This window comes from Nematostella vectensis, chromosome 5 (genome assembly GCF_932526225.1).
Source record: "Nematostella vectensis chromosome 5, jaNemVect1.1, whole genome shotgun sequence".
In the NCBI taxonomy this organism is placed as follows: domain Eukaryota; kingdom Metazoa; phylum Cnidaria; class Anthozoa; order Actiniaria; family Edwardsiidae; genus Nematostella; species Nematostella vectensis.
Window position 1 is genome coordinate 2,293,275 of NC_064038.1, and position 21,450 is coordinate 2,314,724.

General features: G+C 40.0%; 2 protein-coding genes across 4 annotated transcripts in view; one reads left to right on the forward strand and one right to left on the reverse strand.

Moving 5' to 3' along the window:
- The window catches only part of LOC5502952 (solute carrier organic anion transporter family member 4A1), a 20,581-nt gene extending 3,801 nt beyond the window's left edge, over window positions 1-16,780 (reverse strand). Inside the window, exons 1-8 of one of the 3 annotated variants that reach the window (XM_032371242.2) lie at window positions 16,678-16,780; window positions 5,407-5,615; window positions 4,865-5,119; window positions 3,921-4,228; window positions 3,124-3,404; window positions 1,973-2,106; window positions 1,271-1,430; window positions 512-662 (exon numbers count right to left, since the gene is read on the reverse strand). In XM_032371242.2, the coding sequence (XP_032227133.2) occupies window positions 512-662; window positions 1,271-1,430; window positions 1,973-2,106; window positions 3,124-3,404; window positions 3,921-4,228; window positions 4,865-5,119; window positions 5,407-5,611 (1,494 nt within the window). In that variant the 5' untranslated portion in view covers window positions 5,612-5,615; window positions 16,678-16,780. Of the gene's footprint in view, window positions 1-511; window positions 663-1,270; window positions 1,431-1,972; window positions 2,107-3,123; window positions 3,405-3,920; window positions 4,229-4,864; window positions 5,120-5,406; window positions 5,616-12,401; window positions 12,559-13,958; window positions 14,090-16,677 lie in introns of those variants that run through there. The other 2 variants (XM_048727560.1, XM_001624023.3) reach the window with 2 other exon arrangements.
- On the forward strand, window positions 5,935-9,917 carry LOC5502941 (alpha-2-macroglobulin receptor-associated protein). The gene is made up of 4 exons (XM_001624013.3): window positions 5,935-6,497; window positions 6,936-7,276; window positions 7,495-7,644; window positions 8,658-9,917. Exons 1-4 carry the CDS (start codon window positions 6,071-6,073, stop codon window positions 8,709-8,711), a joined length of 972 nt encoding a protein of 323 aa, XP_001624063.3. The 5' UTR covers window positions 5,935-6,070; the 3' UTR covers window positions 8,712-9,917.
- Window positions 16,781-21,450: the final 4,670 nt, after the last annotated feature.

Sequence of the window (21,450 nt, forward strand, 5' to 3'; positions counted from 1 at the left end):
GTCGTGTTATCATTGAGCCGTATTCAATGCAAATGCATGCAAATTAATTAGCCTTAGAGTCAGACATCGAATCTCGCAGGAACAGTTTGTGATGACTGGCAAGGATTCGCGTTATAAGCTATAGAGTTGAACGGTGTGAATTATAAATGTATGTGAGAGGGAAAGTGTTTGAGCAACAAGTTGATTTTCGAGGGAAGTGGTGGTGAAAATTGGGTCTGTGAAGGAGTTTTTCCCTCCCTGAAAGTTACCTTAAAACAGGTTATATATTTCCCAAAATCTTCTTGGCTTTGCAGCATCTCCCTTTCACTTTATCGACAGTAATTTTGATTTTTTTTTCTTTAATGCTTGAAATTCATAGGCAATTGGCTAGGAATCAACAGGAAAAGGTTTTCGCATTTCTGTTACTCCTCGGATGCCGAATTTTAAAACACCGTGTCTATTCCTACGGTCCGCTGCTTTCAAAGGGGTAAGAATTAAGAATAGTCTATAGGAGACTTAAATATGCCCTCACCCTCATTCCGAGACTGGCCTTGCAGCCCGCAAAACACGGCGAGTAGTAGGAAACGCCGTCCGGCCCACAAACCGGACGGAACTGTGCAGTTGAGCAATGACAGGCCGAGTTACACGCTCCAAGCGTCATGTCAGAACCTTTCACCATAGAGCTGCAGACAGAATGAGATATGAAGGTCGGCCAAATATCTCAGTACGGATTCCAACAAAGTACCCATTTCCATCGGCTGATTCAAGCATGTAACTGAGATCCTTTCAATCGAATGATTTTTACTCAAGTACGGGACTAGATGGTTTTTTTTCTTTGCAAAAAGACTATTTTAATTTCGAATGTGAGGAGAAACAATGGAGGGGCTGATCGAATTTCTTAACAGCCTCTGTCACTCCATTTTGTCAATCTAGCAATGTAGCAAGAGTAAAAATATCCATTTTTATCGTTTTATTAAATTTTTTTTAATAAAGTATTTAACGTTTCTATATGATTATTCGAGATTTTATCACATTTTGTGCCTTCCGTATTAAATGAAAACAATAACAGAGTGTGGCTGACAAGGGCTCTTTAAGGTTTTCAATGACGCAAGCGGAAACAAAACGGGGGATGCCAAACAAAGTGTTCTAAATTGAGAACGTTCTATAAAAAATGGGATGTAGCCGCATTGATACTCATCCACATTGATACTCATTAATTCATTTCCATCATTGGAAATGAATCTTATATAAACGTACGGGTTATTGGAACATCCGGGAATCTCCCACATACCTATTGTGATACGGGACATCAAAGCCAGCATATTTGGAGTTTGAGCATCCGGGGATGAGAAAGCACCACATGGACCATATCCCCAGGAGCTGTAGGAAGAACGTGTACTTAGCGGCGCGCTTGCTCTCCTCAATCTTCCTCCACTTGACGATAAGTCCACCTGCACGCATAGATAAACAAACCATCAACAAGACTGCCGACATCTAAACTGGCGTACGCAACCTAACAGTCCCCTGGGGGGTGGGGGGGAGTGGACGGGGAGAGACTCTCCATCGTCCTTTCTTTTAGGGTATAAAATCTCGACCAACTGCTATTCCTTAGCGGGTGTTGAGGGATTTTTCCGATTCTGCTATCTTTTAGGGTTAAAAATGTCTTCGACCCTTTAGGAGCACCCAAAGTGCTCCTAAAGGTTAAAATTGATCACCCCCGTATGACGATCACCCCCGTATGTTTTCCCCTCGCCCCACCCCCAGGCTAACAGCTTAAAATAAAACAAGGGAGGGACTTAATAAGTTTTGGGTGCTCAACTCCAATTCATAGCTTGGTCAAAGTGATCGCGTACAGAGCCCCCCTCCCCCCCCCCCCCCCCCCCCCCCTTCCTTCTAGGAGATAGAAAAACAAATATCCCCCTAATGCCTATACTTACTCGGGTCTTTGGTCGGGGATAGTACGCAAAGCATCATGGATCTCCATGCTACTCACCCAACATCATGCCTAAACCGCATCCCCCAATAACAATGATCGCAGACGCAATTCCAGCCATCATTGGGCTAGCACCATAGCGACTGCGAATAATCTTGAACATGAAAGGGCCAATACCCATCCAAGAGAAAACGCTGCAAATGAAGCAAATGTTGGATAACATACTAGCCATGCTGGAGGGTCCTGCACTTTTTTGGGCCGCAAAAGGCAGGCCGGTCTCTCTAAGCGCAACCGAGAAATACGCCGAATGTCCGAGCATAACGTTATACTTAGGAAGTCTGCGCTTTTGTGTGTGTGCCTTTTAGTTCCAGATACAGAAACTTTACCTACTTGAATGTGCAAATTCTCCCTCGCACAAGCGACATTATACTAAAATGAATACACATAATTTTAATGATAGTGTGCTTTTAAAGTCCACATTTATGTATACATACTCGCAAGGATAGTTTGGCTATCCGACGGAGTTTTAGACTAGCAAAGGTCGCATGCGTGATCCGCACAATTGGCATCACGCTAGCCCGGTCGCAGCTCTAGATCCAACATGGATCTAAGCTGTGGTTTAAAGCACTTCGTTCGAGTCGAAGTCGCTCTGCATTTTTTTTTGCCGATGAAGTTTAACTGAGGCAAACCGGCTATGCCATGCTGACGAGTCATGCTGACGAAACAGCTGTCCATGGTTGCCGAACTGCACGGGTAATAGACTGTGCTAGCGTCCCGTCTTGGCCCGACTGGTGCCAATGTGTGTATGCTAGTGTGCTTTTAAAGTCCACAATAATGCAATGTTAAAAACGTGTTTAACGTTTAAAAACTCTGAGTATTTCTTTTGTTTGCCCGTTCTTTTCCGGTTGTGACATAACGCTCTAATAATGCTGTTATGTCGCTAGTGTGCACTGGGCAAATGTCTCCCAAATCTCGGCGCGCCTTTTTTTCTCAATTTTCTCTATTCTTTCATTTTACTTATCACAGGGTTATTAGATAGTGCGAAATAGGTAAATGAGTCTACGTATTACAAAACATAGAATAAGAAAAAGCAAAAAGTTGCAAGACAGTTGTTCACTTTTGCCAAAAAAAGACTGACTTGTATAAAATTATCACTTTCATGACCCTAATTTTCTTTAAAAAGGGCCCATTTGATTAAACATATATCTAACCTTGCAGTCAAGGCCAGATTCTGACAGATGTACACCGGGTTTGTCAGCAGAGATCTGGTGGCAGGAATGATGTCCTTCAATTTATCCGACAGGTTCTTGTAGACTCGAGGGGGGGCCCTGCGTTTCTTGGTGGCTTGCAGGGCGACGCCTGATGGTAGCATACGCGGGTACCCTGTGATGATAAGACCCACTACTACCAGGATGACACCGCTGCCCAATGGGCCAAGCCACCAGGCCCCCATCCAGCGCGGGTCGAATGGCGTGATGCGTACTCCCTTGGGCTGGGGAATAAGAAACAGTAGGATTTGTAGTCACGTTTTGAGCACGTGCCGGACTCGTACCCAGTCTCTTTACGTTAAACGAGGGGCGAGAAACGCAAAAACTATGGTCTCGATGAAATCGGTCTTTTTTCGATACTTTAGCGACTGTGGTATCTTGCCTGATCGCGTGGTTCGAGTAGACATGAGGGTATAAGTAAGGTAGAATGAAGGTTTCTCGACGCGCCACGGTGTAACTCGGTCACTCGCAAACACCGCCCCCGATCAAGTCGAACAAGTAATCATCAATCGTCATCTAACCAAAATTTTATTCAAGGAAAACACTAACAAAACCAAAATATTGTAGCAAACATCCGGTATTGAAATGTGTCGATCAAAAATAAGCCTCTGGATGATCTTATACCCTGCCTGGTAATTCAGAAATATTTTGTTTTTGGGCGCGCGAAGGCCAAGGTTCACTGGGGCCAAGCCGAACAAGTGCTCCCCTTCCCGTCCGCCACAGGACTCCCGACAACTTACGACATTGAGATCGATCCAAATCCCTAGCAGTTTGCCGCCTAGAATAGACCCCAATCCTGGACCAAGAAACACGGTCAAGTAGAAGACCCCGAAATAAATCCCGATATACTGCGGATGGACATTATCGTCCAGGTAGGCGGGGCCGAGGGTATGGAGAGGTGTGGCCCCAGCACCGGCTATCAGCTGCCCAAGCACGAAAAGGAAGTAGTGGATTCCTGACGAAGAGACGGTGTCGTCTAAGTTACACAAACTGTCGTCTGCGGTGACGTTTATTTTGGTTTGGCAAAGCAGGAAGCGTCCCGCTTTCACTGAAAAGAAAAAATATATATTTGCATTTGCCCGCGAAATGCACTAACAACATGATGCGGGATCCAGGATTTCTCGATTGGGGCGAGCAGCATCCCAATGGGGGTACCAATGTAGAAAACATATGAAGTACCAATATATAAAACATATGGAGAAGGTTAATTGGTATATTAATCTAAATAAAATATCTGATATCGAGAATGTTAGATCGAGATTATATCTTATCTCGTATAGTCATTTTGTTTCAAGAATTGTTTCCTGTAATTACCTGCTTAGAAGTAATACGCACGATTTCACTGGGACAGCTTCACCCCTCTTGGAAGCACCTATCCCAAACACCACTCTTGGAATCCCCTATCCCAAACACCCCTCTTGGAAGCCCATATACCAAACACCCTTCTTGGAAGCCCCTATCCCAAACACCACTCTTGGAATCCCCTATCCCAAACACCCTTCTTGGAAGCCCCTATCCCAAACACCCCTATTGGAAGCCCCTATCCCAAACACTCTTCTTAGAAGCCCCTATCCCAAACACCCCTATTGGATGCCCCTATCCCAAATACCCCTCTTGGAAGCCCCTATCCAAAACAACTTCCCTGGCTACGCCCCTATCCCAAACACATTCAGTCTATGCTTACGTTCAGGAGGTATATACTCCCCGACGAGTCCCTGAGGAATAGTGAATATCAACGTCCCTAATGCTGTGATGATGGAGCCAGCACCAAGCCAGAGGGGACGGTTACCGACTCCCCCATAGAAGCTGACCACACCCACCAATATAATGGCGGTGATGTCATTGGAGGAGGGGATGAAGCCGGCCTGCTTGCTGTTGAAGCCGAAACGCCGCTCCAAAGTCGGCAAAGCCTGATTTACAAATGTGTTGATGGCCATTCCTAAAATACATAGTTGGACAGATAGACAATCAGGAATAAAATGTAGGAGGAAGAAAAAAGGGTAGAAAGGTATTTTAGGAAGAGACGAATCCTAGAAGTGAGGGACGAAGGGAGGGGGTGATTATAGCCATTCCTTAGGGCGGAAATGACCTTCTTTATTTATCTAGGGGAAAGGCCGGGCAATAATCATTATTAGGTGGTAGGGGCACATTATCAAAGAGGGGACATTACAAAAAAAAATAGTGGAGGTTGAAAAGGGGCTATCGTATTCACACTAATGTACCCACCTTGCAATAGGCCAAATATACACAGGAAGACCATGAAGCCCTTAGGGTTATTGATAAACTGGAGATACTTCGGTCGAAATCCACGCCATCCCCACGAGTGCTCGCCCCAGGACCGCTCCGTTGATTTGACAAGAGGAGAGGGGGTCTCTTCATTCTTGTTGATATCATTTGACAGAAGTTTTTCCGTGTTGGAGTCAACCATCATAGGTCTATAATGAAATAGTTGATAAGCGTGGGGAAGGGATGGTTTGATAATTGCGGCTACCCTGCTTATTGTGGCAAAGCAAATAAAAAAAATAAAATAAAATAAATAAAAATCATTAAACCGCAAGCAAATCATCATAGTGACAATAGAAATCAAGAAAACAACAATAAAAGGTAAAAAAGCAGCGTAAGCAATAATGGTATTAAAAAGAGAAAAAGATATATAGAACAAATATAGCTCGTGACCAAAAAATGTGACCCCTCCCTTCTCGCGAATACAATAATCAATGGTCGCGGTAGGTATTGGGTTGCCTGTGTTTTTCCTGCGGCCTGGTCGAGGTCATGCGCAGTATTGCACATGTGTCTACTGTTCGACATGACAACAAAATACGGGAACTGGCTGAATGTCAGTCTCTAAACGCTAAGGATTTATTCTCAATTCAAACTGTTTTTTAGTACGATGGTAAGCTGGCTGGCACTGCATGCCTGTCTTGTACAGTTTTCGTTGATTATTTCACCATTGTTTGCCCAAGATGCTGGAGTATTTCGAATCAATAAGTTGAACATGATTTGGAAGAAAGCTCAGAACACCGTCATGTCTGATAACAAACTACAAAACCTAAAACGAGAATTATTACAGCACGATGAAAAGGAATTAAAATGGAAAGAGCTCAAGCTTCATGGAGGAGATATCGATGGTAAAATGGAGATGAAATTACGGAATAATTTGATACGAATTCTCGAGAAACATGGGTTGAGTAGAATTGCTGATGCTGTCTTGGAAGGGCACGGTACTGGATACGCTACCGATACCAATGTCGTGAGAGATATGAACTCTTTTGGAGATAGAAGACTTGAACAGCTCTGGAGTCTCGCCAGCGATCAAGGTAGGGAGAACGTTAATTGCTAGCAGCTTATTTTTACAAACAAAGTTTGCTCTACGGATAGCCGAGACACCATTATTCTCTTCATGGTTTGTTGCGCATGCTGATATGATTACCATTATTGCGTTTGACATGTACTTATAAAATTCTTTTATCGCTGCATTCAAAACAATCAGTTCTATTGTCTTTGTATGTCATTGTTACTTCGCATTATCACAGTGGAACCTTTACATCAAATTTAGATTATTGAGTTATTGTATTGCATTTATGAAGGATAGAATTATAATCAACCTGTAATTCAAATTTACTTCACTAGCTTTTAAATATATCTATCAAATGTAGTTGCCCTCATTGTAAAGGTTTTGTAACTTATCATTACATAATGAAATAACTATATGAAGTCTCCCTCAGAATATTATCCAATTTGTTTACCCTCCTTAGGAAAGTTCACAAAAGCAGAACTACATGATTTGCAGACCGAGTTTAAGCATCACAAAAACAAAATGGGAGAATATGACAAACTCCTAAATGAGCTTCAAAAACAGCACGATATCTCTGATAATTCAGTCTTAATTCATGATCGGATGAAAGAACATGAAATAGAACAGCTAAAAAAGAAGCTGAAAGATAAACATGATGATTTGACTGAGAATTACATCAAGCTGAAAGTAAAAGTCACAGGGGAACAACAAGTGAGGGAATTTTCAGATCACAGAGTCATGGAATTGTGGGAGAAAGCTAAGAAGAAAGGCTTTACTGAACAAGAACTCCATTCTATTAAGGTTAGTACTTGGAGATCTTGTAATTTCCCTTTCAGGATTTTAAACAGTATTGTAAAAATTCTATTAAAAAGGTAACATTGATAGTTATTTTTGGTTATTCCACATAATTTTGACTGTTAAAAGCTTTGAAACATAACAATAAAATCACTCTTAATGTAAGAATGGATTGACTGAAGCTGTTTCCCCTTGCATGGCTCACTGTAGTTTGTTGGTTTCAGGAAGAGTTGAAGCATTTTGATCATAAGATCAGCAAACATGAACACTACAAGAAGCAAGTGCTGGAGTCAGAGGCCAGGCTGGCAGAGGGAGAAGAGTTGAGCCATGATCACGAGGAGCTGAAGCAGAAGGAGAAACAGCATGGGCGATATGTAAGAAAATACACCCTCCACTATTCCATTTATGCATTCCACCAGTTCTACTGTTGCCAAAAGCAAAACAGTGTTAGGCTCTAAACCAAGTGTGGTATGTTGAGGGGTTTTATGTCAGCAGTTTGTACAATAAGTGGAGTTTTTTGTGCAATAAGTGGAGTTTATTGTGCAATAAGTGGAGTTTTTTGTGCAATAAGTGGAGTTTTTTGTGCAATAAGTGGAGTTTTTTGTGCAATAAGTGGAGTTTTTTGTGCAATAAGTGGAGTTTATTGTGCAATAAGTGGAGTTTTTTGTGCAATAAGTGGAGTTTTTTGTGCAGTAAGTGGAGTTTTTTGTGCAATAAGTGGAGTTTTTTGTGCAATAAGTGGAGTTTATTGTGCAATAAGTGGAGTTTTTTGTGCAATAAGTGGAGTTTATTGTGCAATAAGTGGAGTTTTTTGTGCGATAAGTGTAGTTTTTTGTGCAATAAGTGGAGTTTTTTGTGCAATAAGTGGAGTTTATTGTGCAATAAGTGGAGTTTTTTGTGCAATAAGTGGAGTTTTTTGTGCAATAAGTGGAGTTTTTTGTGCAATAAGTGGAGTTTTTTGTGCAATAAGTGGAGTTTTTTGTACAATAAGTGGAGTTTATTGTGCAATAAGTGGAGTTTATTGTGCAATAAGTGGAGTTTTTTGTGCAATAAGTGGAGTTTATTGTGCAATAAGTGGATTTTTTTGTGCAATTCATACCTCAGTTACAGGGGCAGCTGAGACGATTTTTAATTTTTAATAATAATTTATAATAATAATTTGGCCAGGACAAACAAGTACAGATCTACATCATCTGGAGCCCTGAAAAAAAATCAAGCCAAGCCAAAAAGTGGTTGGGCTTTAGCCCTACCTCCCTCTATGCGGTCCATAAGTTATGAATCATTTACTTAAAGATAATTTGGTCACGACCCCATTTGATTGTGGTTCTTAAAAGATTTGTTAATTGTAAACAAAGAGACATTTTTTTTTTTCCTTTTATAATAACAGGTGAAAAAGCTCCACTCTACGCTCTTGGACAGGGTGACACATTCTGAACTGTAACGAGTCTTGGAAACACCTCAATTCACCCTAGAGTGATGCTAGTCTATTACCATATTACCAAAACAAAACTAGAGTGAAGTATGATCTGCAGGATCTGGAAAGTAGCCAGGGTCTCAGTACATTATCTGGAAATTGCCAGACAAGGTAACTAGGGGTGCATTGAATTATCTTATTACACTTAATTTTCGCGTCACTTTAATTTTACAAATTTCACGATTTTAAAAGATTTGCAAAAAAATTAAGTGTCACTGAACTGCTGAAATTAGGATGCGCGAAAATTAAGTGAGTACATAAGAAACCTTTGGGGAATATTGGCTGTTTAATAAGTTTTATGGAAACACCTTGTCTATTTAGTCATCTAAGGTGCATATAGTACGGTAAGGGGTTGAGTTGGACTTGTATTTACAGATTTTATGAAACTAAATTTTGCCCATGCATCTTTTTGTTACAAATTGTTTCAGTTTTGATGATTACAGCACATTTTAATTCCACCTGTTTTGCTTTATTTTATTATCCCAAAATCTCGAAATCATGAAAATAAAGTGATTTGGTTTTTACAAAAATAGGAAAATCGTGAAAATAAAGTGTTGCGAAATATCACCATCACCATATTGGCTTAGGTCTATGCCTTCTTCAAAATGGAATTGTAGGAAAAGTTGAAGGGAGCTAAAATCTACAAATTCACATCCCAAAGATACTGAGGATGTGATAAAAGTTTCTGAAGAGAGATTAATGGGGTGTAAGAGTAAGGGAAAAAGAAATATTGTTTTTGTGACTTGAGCTACAGTGCCAGACAAATTAATCACAAAAGACTGATAACCAATAGTTGTTGGAAAATGTATTATTATTTACCAGTCCATATGCATGCACATGAGCTTGCTCGAAGTCGATTTTTCATCTTCATTTCCAACGCAAAAAAGGATAGCGTTAGCTATTCAATATATACATTTTCATCATGGAAACTTTTGCGGTATTTTTTATTGTATTTTGTTGGTGAACTTTTAAACTTTGCTTTTAGGTGGCTATTTCGGAATTTCAACAAATACTTTGTCTCATAATTTAAATGGTATTAATTGGTTGTTTACCGGTCTTTGTTTTACAGTTTGATTAAAGCAGCTATGGTGGAAAAAAATTAATTGCTACGCAAACTATCTGAACTATTTTTCTAATTATTATTTAATAAAAGAATTGGAAGAAGCTTTATTACATGATTGACACCTTTTCTATTGTTCTTGCAAGTCCTTTATTTCACTTTAATACCTATAAATAATTATTTACAATCTTAAAGAACGGGGAGGGCTTGATGTATCAGCAGGAAAAAAGTGGGATTTTATATGAACTCATTAAATATAAATGAGGTTAATAACTAGAATACTAATGAGGAGGAGTATATTATATATTAACCGGAATAACGAAGGACCATCATATTAGACATTGGGCAGACATGAGCAAAAAACGCCACATTTTCGCCACAGATTTGATAACAAGAATGATTACATATTAACAATGCATCGATTTAATTGTCATGAAAGCAAAATTCGTATTTGTAAACCTCGAAATTCAAAAATAAGTTCAACCAAATATTTATGTGCGATTTTGGAAAATTATTCCACTAGCAAAGTTAGGCTATGGTGTGGCTATTTGAGGCGTCTACTCACTCGCTCCGCTTGCTCATGGCATCGACATTACAGTTCTTGAAAATATATTTTTGGCGTAATAAAAATAAGTCGCTCTTCTTCGCTGTCAGTAAGCTCCATTTTCTCGCAGCGTGCTCACACTTAAACTCCGAGTTACGAAAACTTTGCAATTCAACTACACCTTTGGGAATTGAGTCCGTGCATGGAGCAGCCCCGCTCTGTCTAAATGTTAATTTTGATTGTGTACAGTATTGATCTAATGAGCTTTTCAAATTTGTGCAATCAACCACCAACTCCCCTGGGTTTTCTTGCAGGTCAATTTTTTTTTCCAAAAAAAAAGGAGACTATTTGTTATTATTTAATTAAAGAAGTGTAAGAAGCTTTAATAAACTCGGTTTACAATAATGAAGTGTTATTTTGTCTACACCTATTTTTCTCAAAAGCATTTTTTACATCATTCTCAGTATTTTAAATCTTCAATACCTGTCTGTCCTGACAAAACGAATAATTTCTTTATTCAAAATAGGTTATTCAGTTGACAAGTCGATCATGAATTAAAATGTGTCCATTTGGTTTTCCATCACTAGATATTAAATTACACTTTATAAGTTGGGTAACTCGTTTATTATTATTATTATTATTGTTGTTGTTGTTGTTGTTGTTGTTGTTGTTGTTGTTGTTGTTGTTGTTGTTGTTGTTGTTGTTGTTGTTGTTGTTGTTGTTGTTGTTGTTATTATTATTATTATTAGTATTTATTATTATTATTATATTATGTCTAGCCAGCGGATAAAGAAAAGATATTGAATGCGGGTACATCGCTCTTTTGACTGCTTCTCTTTATACAGAGCTGTTGTTGCGCTAAGTGATCTGTCACAATCAACGATCTGGAACATGAAATAGAGTCCCGATTTTAAAATATTCCGCGACCATAATATGATGGCATCTAATTGGCCCTTACAAAAAAATAGAACCTCCATCTAAGATAACCCAAGATTTGTTAACCTTAGATGCCTTTACCTTTTCAAAGTTACATAAAAATGTCACCATATAACATTTCGTGACGAATCCGGGAGATGCTGGGTTCCAAACCAATGGCCACTATCCACGGATTACGCAATCAGCTAAAAATGTATTTCTTGTCTAGCACCCATCTCTTTTTATTAAAAGCAAACCGATGCGATTCTTAAATGGTTTGACTTAAGTGCGCTACCCCATTTCCTAGGCTCTAACATTCGAAATAGTGCTCTTCATACTTCAATGGCTTTGCTCAAGTATCAGACGCATATTAAAGGCAATATCAAGAAGTCTCAGATGTTCGCTGGTTTTGAACTTCGTTTTCCTTTGATAAAATGATGTCGAAATAGCATTAGAGCACGATTAAATAAAATGTAAATTTAAGGTGCCACCTAAGGTAGCAACAGAAGCATCCCCCATATGTGATGGAAAAATATCGAGCCACAGAAGGGTCTTGTTTTCATAATCAGCTGATTTGAGCTTCACAAGAGTCTGCACTACTAGGGAAAATTGGAGCCGTTTTACCCACTCGTAGTGTCAACTGCCAACACCTGTGAAACCGACGAAGTCAACTGTTCTTATGTAACGTCCATTTACTGTTAGCAAATAGATTGACATCGTCACCGAAATATATTAATTGCTTTGTGCTTTTTTTACTGCGTCATCTAATTTTCTCTTAGTCTACCCGTTTGCATGATTCGATCTTCTAGGCTTACATGTGACGCAAATCCTTAGTATGTCTGTATGTTAAAAGCGCTTAACAAATGAAGATGTTATGTACGTGATTTGTTTACATTATAATGCGCCTTGGTTTGCTTTTTATATTCCTGAGCGCTTAATCGTTTCTTTAAATATCTGTAAAAAATACCCCGGAGTTGTACAAAACAGTAAAAACGTTTTGCCTCTAGATTTAGCGTTGTGTCCAAGTTCACACCCTATACACTTAAATATGATCCTTATTTTAAAGTTATGTAAGCAACAACTATGCAGACAAAAGTAGTTTCCAAAGTAGTTGAAATTCCCTATTCGCATGACTTACATACTAAAGGCCCTCTCTGAAGTTGCTTGAATAGTTCTTTAGAGTTTGATGCGAGTCGAATGTGCTGCGTCTTGGCTGCAGATCTGTGTAAGCTTACCGTTACTTACTGGAGTTTGCTAATATCATGTATTTGGGGTCAAATAGCGTCAAACCAAGTCCCAAGGACAATAGATCTAATCGCGCATTTGATTGGCTTAATTGTTTGACCTAACCCTGTATAATGCTGCTCATCTTTAATAGTTTGTTTTGCCGCCTATCTCATGGAGTGAGGCATAAAAGCTGTTACTGTCCCCAGACCCGAGGTCGGAAAGCCACCCATCGCCGATATCCGTTGAATCCTTGATCGTCACTTGACCGTCTTATACAAAGTGTCTGTGTGTGTAAGGCCTGGTACTTACGTCTGTCTGCGCATGTTTGTTTTATGTACCTTACACTTAATTTTCGCGACGTCAAAATTTCGCAATTTTAAGATGGCGATATTTCGTGGTACTTCATTTTCTCCATTTCGCTTTTTTCGTAAAAAAACAGTGTCGTTGAAAAATGTCGATAAGCGCGTCAGATTTAATGAAATATGCTCATGTTATATGCCATTGGAAAGCTTTAAAATGGGGAATACGATAATCTTATTTGTGTATAGGTTTGATAAAATGGTATATTTTTAACGGGTTTTGATCACTTGATTTTTTTCAGCCAATCACATCCCTTAAAATCCCTAATGTGTCTAAACTATCCGGCAAATCTTTACTTTTTATGACATATATCAATTACCATATACACCTACTAGACCGTGTATGGCTTTTGAGATATTGTTCTTTGTTTATATGCAAATTTGAGTCAAAGTTAGAGGATTGAATCATTTCCAGGTGACATGACACCGAAGGACATAAAATACGATCCGCTCAAAATCCCTCAAAAGCCGCACACGGTATCACTCTTGAATAGATAACCTAGCAGTGTGCCAAATTGTGCGGTCATAGCGGAGCCGGAGCCCCATAGGTATAGAAATATGGTATAGCTATGCGACTCAGTTTACGTGCTAATCGTGTGGGCACCCTGTGATGTCACAATCCAGTAATCTAGTCGCGCAACTCCCAGGCCCCACTCGGTCTCATTTACTGTTAGTAAGTAGATAGAAATCGTCACCGAAATATATTAATTGCTTTTTTTTTCACTGTGTCATCTAATTTTCTATTAGTCTACCCGTTTGCATGATTCGATCTTCTAGGCTTACATGTGACGCAAATCCTTAGTATGTCTGTATTTTAAAAGCGCTTAACAAATGAAGATGTTATGTACGTGATTTGTTTACATTATAATGCGCCTTGGTTTGCTCTTTATATCCCTGAGCGCTTGATTGTTTCTTTAAATATTTGTAGAGAAGAATACCTCGGAGTTGTACAAAACAGTAAAAACGTTTTGCCTCTAGATTTAGCGTTGTGTCCAAGTTCACACCCTATACACTTGAATATGATCCTTATTTTAAAGTTATGTAAGCAACAACTATGCAGACAAAAGTAGTTTCCAAAGTAGTTGAAATTCCCTATTCGCATGACTTACATACTAAAGGCCCTCTCTGAAGTTGCTTGAATAGTTCTTTAGAGTTTGATGCGAGGCGAATTTGCTGCGTCTTGGCTGCAGATCTGCGTAAGCTTACCGTTACTTACTGGAGTTTGCTAATATCATGTATTTGGGGTCAAATAGCGTCAAGCCAAGTCCCAGGGACAATAGATCTAATCGCGCATTTGATTGGCTTAATTGTTTGACCTAACCCTGTATAATGCTGCTCATCTTTAATAGTTTGTTTTGCCGCCTATCTCATGGAGTGAGGCATAAAAGCTGTTACTGTCCCCAGACCCGAGGTGGGAAAGCCACCCATCGCCGATATCCGTTGAATCCTTGATCGTCACTTGACCGTCTTATACAAAGTGTCTGTGTGTAAGGCCTAGGACTTACGTATGTCTGCGCATGTTTGCTTTATGTACCTTATTTACACTTAATTTTCGCGACGTCAAAATTTCGCGATTTTGAGATGGCGATATTTCGTGGTACTTCATTTTCGCTATTTTCGTAAAATCCAGATCGCTTTATTTTCACGATTTCGCGATTTGGGGACAATAAAATCAAGCAAAACAAGTGCAATAAAAATGTGCTTTAATAATCGAAATCGCGAAAAAAGGGCTAGTGCTAACTTTAATACAAGGTCAATATGCAACGTGTGTGCATGGGCTTAGGCAAGCTTGAGTGATTTTAGTCTGTAAAATACAGTTATTTCTCCGGTTGTTGTTGCTCCTGTTGCCATTCTCGCTGAAACGCAAGCACAAGAGACAAATGCTATTTTTATTTTCTTGCGCATGCGCCTGTGTTTGACCTATTCTAACTGCGCATGCACCTGTGTTTTACCGATTATCACTACGCATGCGCCTGTGTTTGACCGATTCTAACCGCGCATGCACCTATGTTTTACTGATTATCACTACGCATGCGCCTGTGTTTGACCGATTCTAACTGCGCACGCACCTGTGTTTGACCGATTTTCACTACGCATGCGCCTGTGTTTGACCGATTCTCACTACGCATTCGTCTGTGTTTAACCGGTTCTCATTTCGCATCCGCCTGTGTTTGACCGATTATCTCTTCGACCGCTTGCATTTGTGCTGGCTCTTGCACTTGGACCAACCTTTACAGTCTTAAGAATCCAAGTCTCTTTTTTTGTTAAAGGAGCAGTGTCGTGGTAAGAGTTTTGCAATAGCTCTCCGGCCCGGACACAATGAATTTCAGTAAAATTCTAATATTGACTTATGAGCCTTTGGTACATATGGGAGACTTAAATTCAAAGGAAATGACCACAAACTGTCAATAAACATAGTTTTCAATAAAATATTGCATATTATTTTAACAAGGCATTGACAGCTTAAAGTTCAACTGTGTGTAGACAATTGAAAGCCTACAATAAACACCGACTCCAGACGTGCGCAATACCATGACGCTGCCCCTTTAAAAGAATTCGATAACATTGAAAAAATGACCCCGCTGATAATATGTTTTCAGTTACGCCATATATGTTAGTAGAAAGAGGGGAACGGCAGGAGTACTATTCGACAATTTTATCTAGCCATAGGCGTGCTGTTAAATTATGCATCCATAACTTATTTCTTTACCATTCTTCTTGATGTGTCCTTGTAACGTAAAAACTTTACAATTATAACAACTTCTTTAGTCTGTAAAATACAGGACAAAATATTGAAAGGTATAAAGCAAATGAGAGTTGGATCGATCAAGGGTAGCGTGCTGCTGGGGCTTCTGCTGGATTCTTGCCAGTGCAACTATCGAGCCTTTCGTGCCCATTTGACCCAATAAACATGACGTTAAACTGATCATTTAATCACTTTAATAAATGCGCGCAATGGTATGCAGTTATAAAATGTAGCATTTCAGGATCTTGGCTATGGCTCGGACGAACCCATTATTCACTGGTTCCCCCCTCTCCCTCCCCCTCCCTCTTCCACATTCACTACTCACGATACTAGCAGGGCCTTCATTAGTCCGATGAAAATCACGAGCTCCGAAGAACAAGAGATATATCTGTCTTTGACTTGATCATAACAAGCTCAAAGATCGTTTATCCTTGAGGCCGCTGATAGCGTGAGGTGGCAAATATAGCATTAATTATCACGCGATCATGTCAAGAGGCCCTTCAACGATGTTGACTTTTGTAGTAGAGGCACACGGCAAGATGAGATACATACATTTGTAATAATTTCGAATTAAGAACGTCTAATTTTTAGTTGAGACTGACCGTTCTTATTTTTTTAGCATTTTAAGGCTGAATATGTTCTTAACGCTGTTCAGAGAATTACACAAATGATCAATAGCATTTCTATATAAGGTTGTTATTCTGAGCACAATATGCTTTCGAATTTTTCTGCTATTTGAGCCTAGGCATGTTCTTAAAATTTGGTGAAATCTCAGTCTGGAGTTTTTATAATAAAGGTTTTTAACTAAAAAAAGAGTATCCTTTTCCCGGTTTTCTCATTCCATTTCTCGTTGCCATCTCGTTGCCATCACACTGCTGTGATAAATGTGCTAATTCTCTCTACTTCCATCTCGGACCATACGGACACCGGAGAATTACATAACAAAAATCAATGTGATAAACGCGCATAAAAGAATTGATTTAATTGTGATAATACTACTACCCGTGCGACTGAGATGGTTTATAAAACTTTAGCAAGCGGTACTGAGCAACTGGAATATCTTTAAGGCTATTGTCTCTTACCTTCTCACGAAAGCTGTCTGTACTCGGTCACCCTTGCGTTGCAGAATTGTAGGATTTCTCCGTACACGTATTTTGCAACATGAGATCCACCCTTATTCAGAATGCATTTGATAAGCCCGCAAAGGTCATGGAGGTAGTGTGTAGCGGGACATGTTTTTCAGATTAGTTTATTTTCGTCACTTTAACTACAGGGGTTCTAGCACAAACTAGGTTATTTTGAATACTTGGCGAAAAGGGATAAAGTTTCGAAGGAAATTGCTTGGTATATACTCGACCTGTCAAGACGCCGGTCAAGACGTGCCACTAACCTTCGACAGGGCTTTACCACTGTGCTTTACCACTCTCTGGGAAGTCCTAGTTTCCTGAGCAGAAGCAATAATGTGAAATGGAGCCTTTTAGTCCAGTCAGTCTACGTCAAAAAAGGGGCCAACATCGGACTAATTGCAACACAAGGTTCTTAGCTATCCTTGTCACCACATTTCGTTTTCATAAATGACTATACGTGATGAAAACAGGTATTGCTATGTGGCTCTCAATAATAATGTCATTATATGGTTATATTATACTTATAATACAATCATTCTCATTGTAGCGTTTTTCTGTGAAATAGATTCTTATATGTTGGATTTTTTAATATAATTTCTTTTAAATTAAGACCCGATTGAGAGGGAGTTACACGATGACCCTTTGCATTGGCCGTGGGGCGAAAACATTAGAGTGTTCATTGCGGCAGGAGCACTAAACGTGCTGCAGTCCTGGAGTCCTCTCGACGGGCTTAACCGACTCGCAACAAACGGATTATGATGAATTAACTGACTAACCGACAAAACATGAAAAAAACTAGTGACTAGCGACAAAAAATATTTGCCGACTACCGACATTTTTATTATTTCCGGTATTTTTAGTCTTTACTTCCATCGTCAATCTACTTAAATCTGGCTATTTCAGAATCTGCACTATGTATTTCCTATTGCATCAACTCTTCAGTCGATTATTAATCGATAATTAATTTATTATCAATAAGTTTTTAATTGCTAATAAATCCTAAATAATGTTTAATCTTGTTTATACGTGAAATCTGCTACAAAAGCGATTCACCGACTACCGACAAAGACAATAATTCTTACCGACTACCGACAAATTATGGAAATTTCAACTGACCACCGACATACAGACCCCCCCCCCCCCCCCCATTCGAACCCTGTCATGATCTGTTAAGGGTTCACCCTGTCGTTGACCAACATCTTGGCTCAGACTTCAGACCGCCTTTTTCATCACCTTTCTATTGGTTGACTTGATAGAATACTGGAACTTGGAACTGTGGAACATGGCTGCTGCTGAAGTTGGCGATAGATTTTGTTGCTCTCTTAGCTCTATCCTGTTAACAGCTGCCTGTGCGCGGATTTAGGGTGATGAGACAAGCTTCTTGAACGATGCCCCCTTGCCCTATCCGTATTCATGGAAGGTGGTATCACAACCAAGAGGGGTATGGATAAAAAAATGAGAAATAGAAATAACATTAAATCTTTCCCTTAGCAGCTCATTTATATGGCCGTTATTCCACACATCTTCGTGTGGATTTGGATTTCGGTTCAGGAAGATGTCATGTGCTTCCATGCGGAATTATCGTCACCAACAGGAACGGTGATGCTAATCGTGTAACGATTTTATTGCAGCTTTCCACAAAAGCAAACATAAATTATAAATTCGATTCGTCCTCAGCTCCCGTGTCCATTGTGTCACGACCGCCTTCCCTCGGGTACTTGCTTAACATTTAAATAAAATTTTGCCACACTCATCATAGATTCTAACACCCCGGGAGGGGGGGGGGGGGGGGGGGGGGGGGGGGGTTGGGGGTAAAACGAGGGGTGACCGTCGGAGACCCCGAAAAATGTACCCTAAAAATACCACGAAAACATCACAACCCCAAAAAATACCTCTTACAAAATAAAATAACCTTAAAAAATACCAATAAAATTCCAGCGTCGCCTTAGCCCCGTTTAGTATTTACGTTATTGTTCTAGTGGTGTTGGCGATATGGTATATTATATGATTGTTGATTAACTTGTGTGTTAATCCCGTGTTTATCCTACTTTCAAAAAGAAAGAGAAAATATGGCACCCCCTTATCTCAGATTTTAAATCGAAAACTTGGCGAAACTGTAGGGTCGCCATTTTAGAAAAAAAGGAACCTCGCGTAAAAAATATCATGTCTCTTTATTTTTGATAGTCTTTGCTTCGAAGACCCTAAAAATTACCAAACCTCGGATTTCAAACCCTAAAAAATACAACGGTCACTACCCCAATGTATAGGGAGTATCCCCCCGGGGTCTAGCAGCAATGCTGGATGAAAGCTTCAGAGCTCAAAGGAGAAATGTTGTTCAAGGTCTTCTGGGGATGAGCAGCTAGAATTGAGCGCTATAATGACAGCTGTAACATGTACGACGTCATTGTCAATGGGCATTCCCGATTGCGAGGTTCTGCTATCTGCTTACAAGATCTGTACAGGACCCGAAATGATCCCAGGACCCGAAATGATCCCCAAAAGTACCCCAACTGATCCCGGGACCCGAAACGATACCGAGGAGTCCCCGAAATCAACCCCACAGAATTGCGGTAATGGACAAAGGGAAAGCAGAACAAAACACTTCCAATTCTTAAAGCATAATTAAGGGTTGACAGCGAATCTATTTCTAAACATGACTTCTAACATGACTTAAAAAACTTAAATTCCAATACAATACTTCTATTTATTACATTGCCCCGGCGGTAAACCCATAAACAGAGTCCAAAACGGATCTTAAACCGTAGATTGATTGGAAAATTTCTGTGTCCGATGCACGGGCAATATCGAGCGAATTGTTCTAGTGCGAACATACTTAGAACAGGCAATATAAATACGCGGTTGCTTATTTATTTTTACAATAGGTATGAGCTTATGTAGGAAGCGGAGTGGTTAGGTTTTATTAGAAAGTGTTCCAGCGGCGTGGGTTGGTGGGGATCGAGATTGAGATTTTAAGGTTCTGCGGTGGTCATTAATCGTTCCTTTAGTTTGCGTTTAGTATCCCCAATATATTGTAGGTTACAGCGGTTACATTGAATCACATAATTCACGTTTTCAGTTTTGCAGGTTATGTGGGAGGTTATAGGTCGTGTTTCACCTGTCGAGGAAACTGAGTAGCTTGTTAGGCCATCGGTTCTAATATAGGGGCAGTTTTTCCGCAACGGAAAACACTGGAAGGCTGGTTTGTGGTAGAGTGGATGGAGGGTAGCTTGGCTTTTAACGAGGATGTCGCGGAGGTTAGGTGAGCGGTGGTTTAGTGAAAACCTTATTGCATCGGTTAGACGAGAGTAGGAGGTTGTAATTTCTACGGATTATGCGTTGATGTTAGGTAGTGTAGGGTTATAAGGAGTGACAAAGGGGATGCGACGAAACTTTTGGGGTTATTATTAGGACGTAGGCGTCAATGCGGGAAATGTTAGCATAGTAGCGCGTAGGATTTGTCTCTTGAAGAAAGCTGGTTTATAGCCACGCTTGAGGAGGCAGTTGGTGAGTTCATTGCATCTTGGGCCACTAGTAGGGGGTCCCGAGCCCCTTAAGCCATCCCCCTGACTACGCCCCTGGACATTCAACGCGTCCCTGTTTTTGAACGCAGACCCAGAGTTTGGGTCACCTGTGGTGCAGCACCACCCATAGTCGGGTCGCTTAGCGCACAAAAAGAGCTCAATCTATACACAGCGGACAAAAGCACCAAACTTGGTATAAATATAGCCTAGGGGATGGTAATCAATATTGAGACCGGTGCCCACCGGTACCATTAGCGGATCCATAGATAAAAAGCAATTCTTTTTTTAGAAATCTGGTATTGCGGGTACCCTATGGTGAGATTTTCATACCTTTTCATGAGGCAAAAAAAAAGATAAAAATGCACATATTTGAAAATGATTTCTATCATTTAAGCTGTACTCTATCGAATTCCGAACAAAAAAACGTATAAATAGCTATAAAAAGCTACATTTGAAGAAGAAGGAAATCTACTGGAACCCAGGCTCCGCGCGGCCTTTTTTTTACATCCCTCCTCCTAACATACAAATATAATAATAATATGACTGATTTCCGTCCAACAAATAAGCACAGTAGGTGGTGCACATGAATTTTACCAGAAATGTTTTTTCAATGAGCTGTCTAAGCATTATATTAAGGGTTACAGAGCTTTGATTCAACCAGCGCGGCTGTAATTAATAGGCCCGTCACCAGGAAAAAATAAGCTACTGGCGTTTACGGATATGGCGCTCAAAACCATCTGATCGTTTATAACTTACATAGAATAATTCTGGCTTACGTCAGGTTTGGGCCTAAACGTGTCCTAAGGTCGTCGCTAGTACCGTTGACACTAGAGTTTTTTGTACATTTGTTCATAGCACCGTCGAAGGAAACATCTGTTTGGAAAATCAATCCCAGCGTACCCTGCACACAAGCTTGCGTACGCGCATCATACTAAAAAGTCTCTTTCAGTTTATTTCAGAATGATTTTTTCCCTTTATTACAATAACGGTCCGCCGATCACTGATCGTGCGCCTTAGAAAAAGCCTCTAAAACTCTGTCCTTTAGTAAAAATCGGTTAAAGGATTTCTCATTCCCGAAATCTCCCATGCGTGTCTCATGCGCATTGTGGAGCTTGGACATCACAAGAAAGGAACGTACCATTTTCAACAGCTTCCAGTTATATATTCTGATAATATATTATATTCTATAAGCCTGACAAAAAGCTCT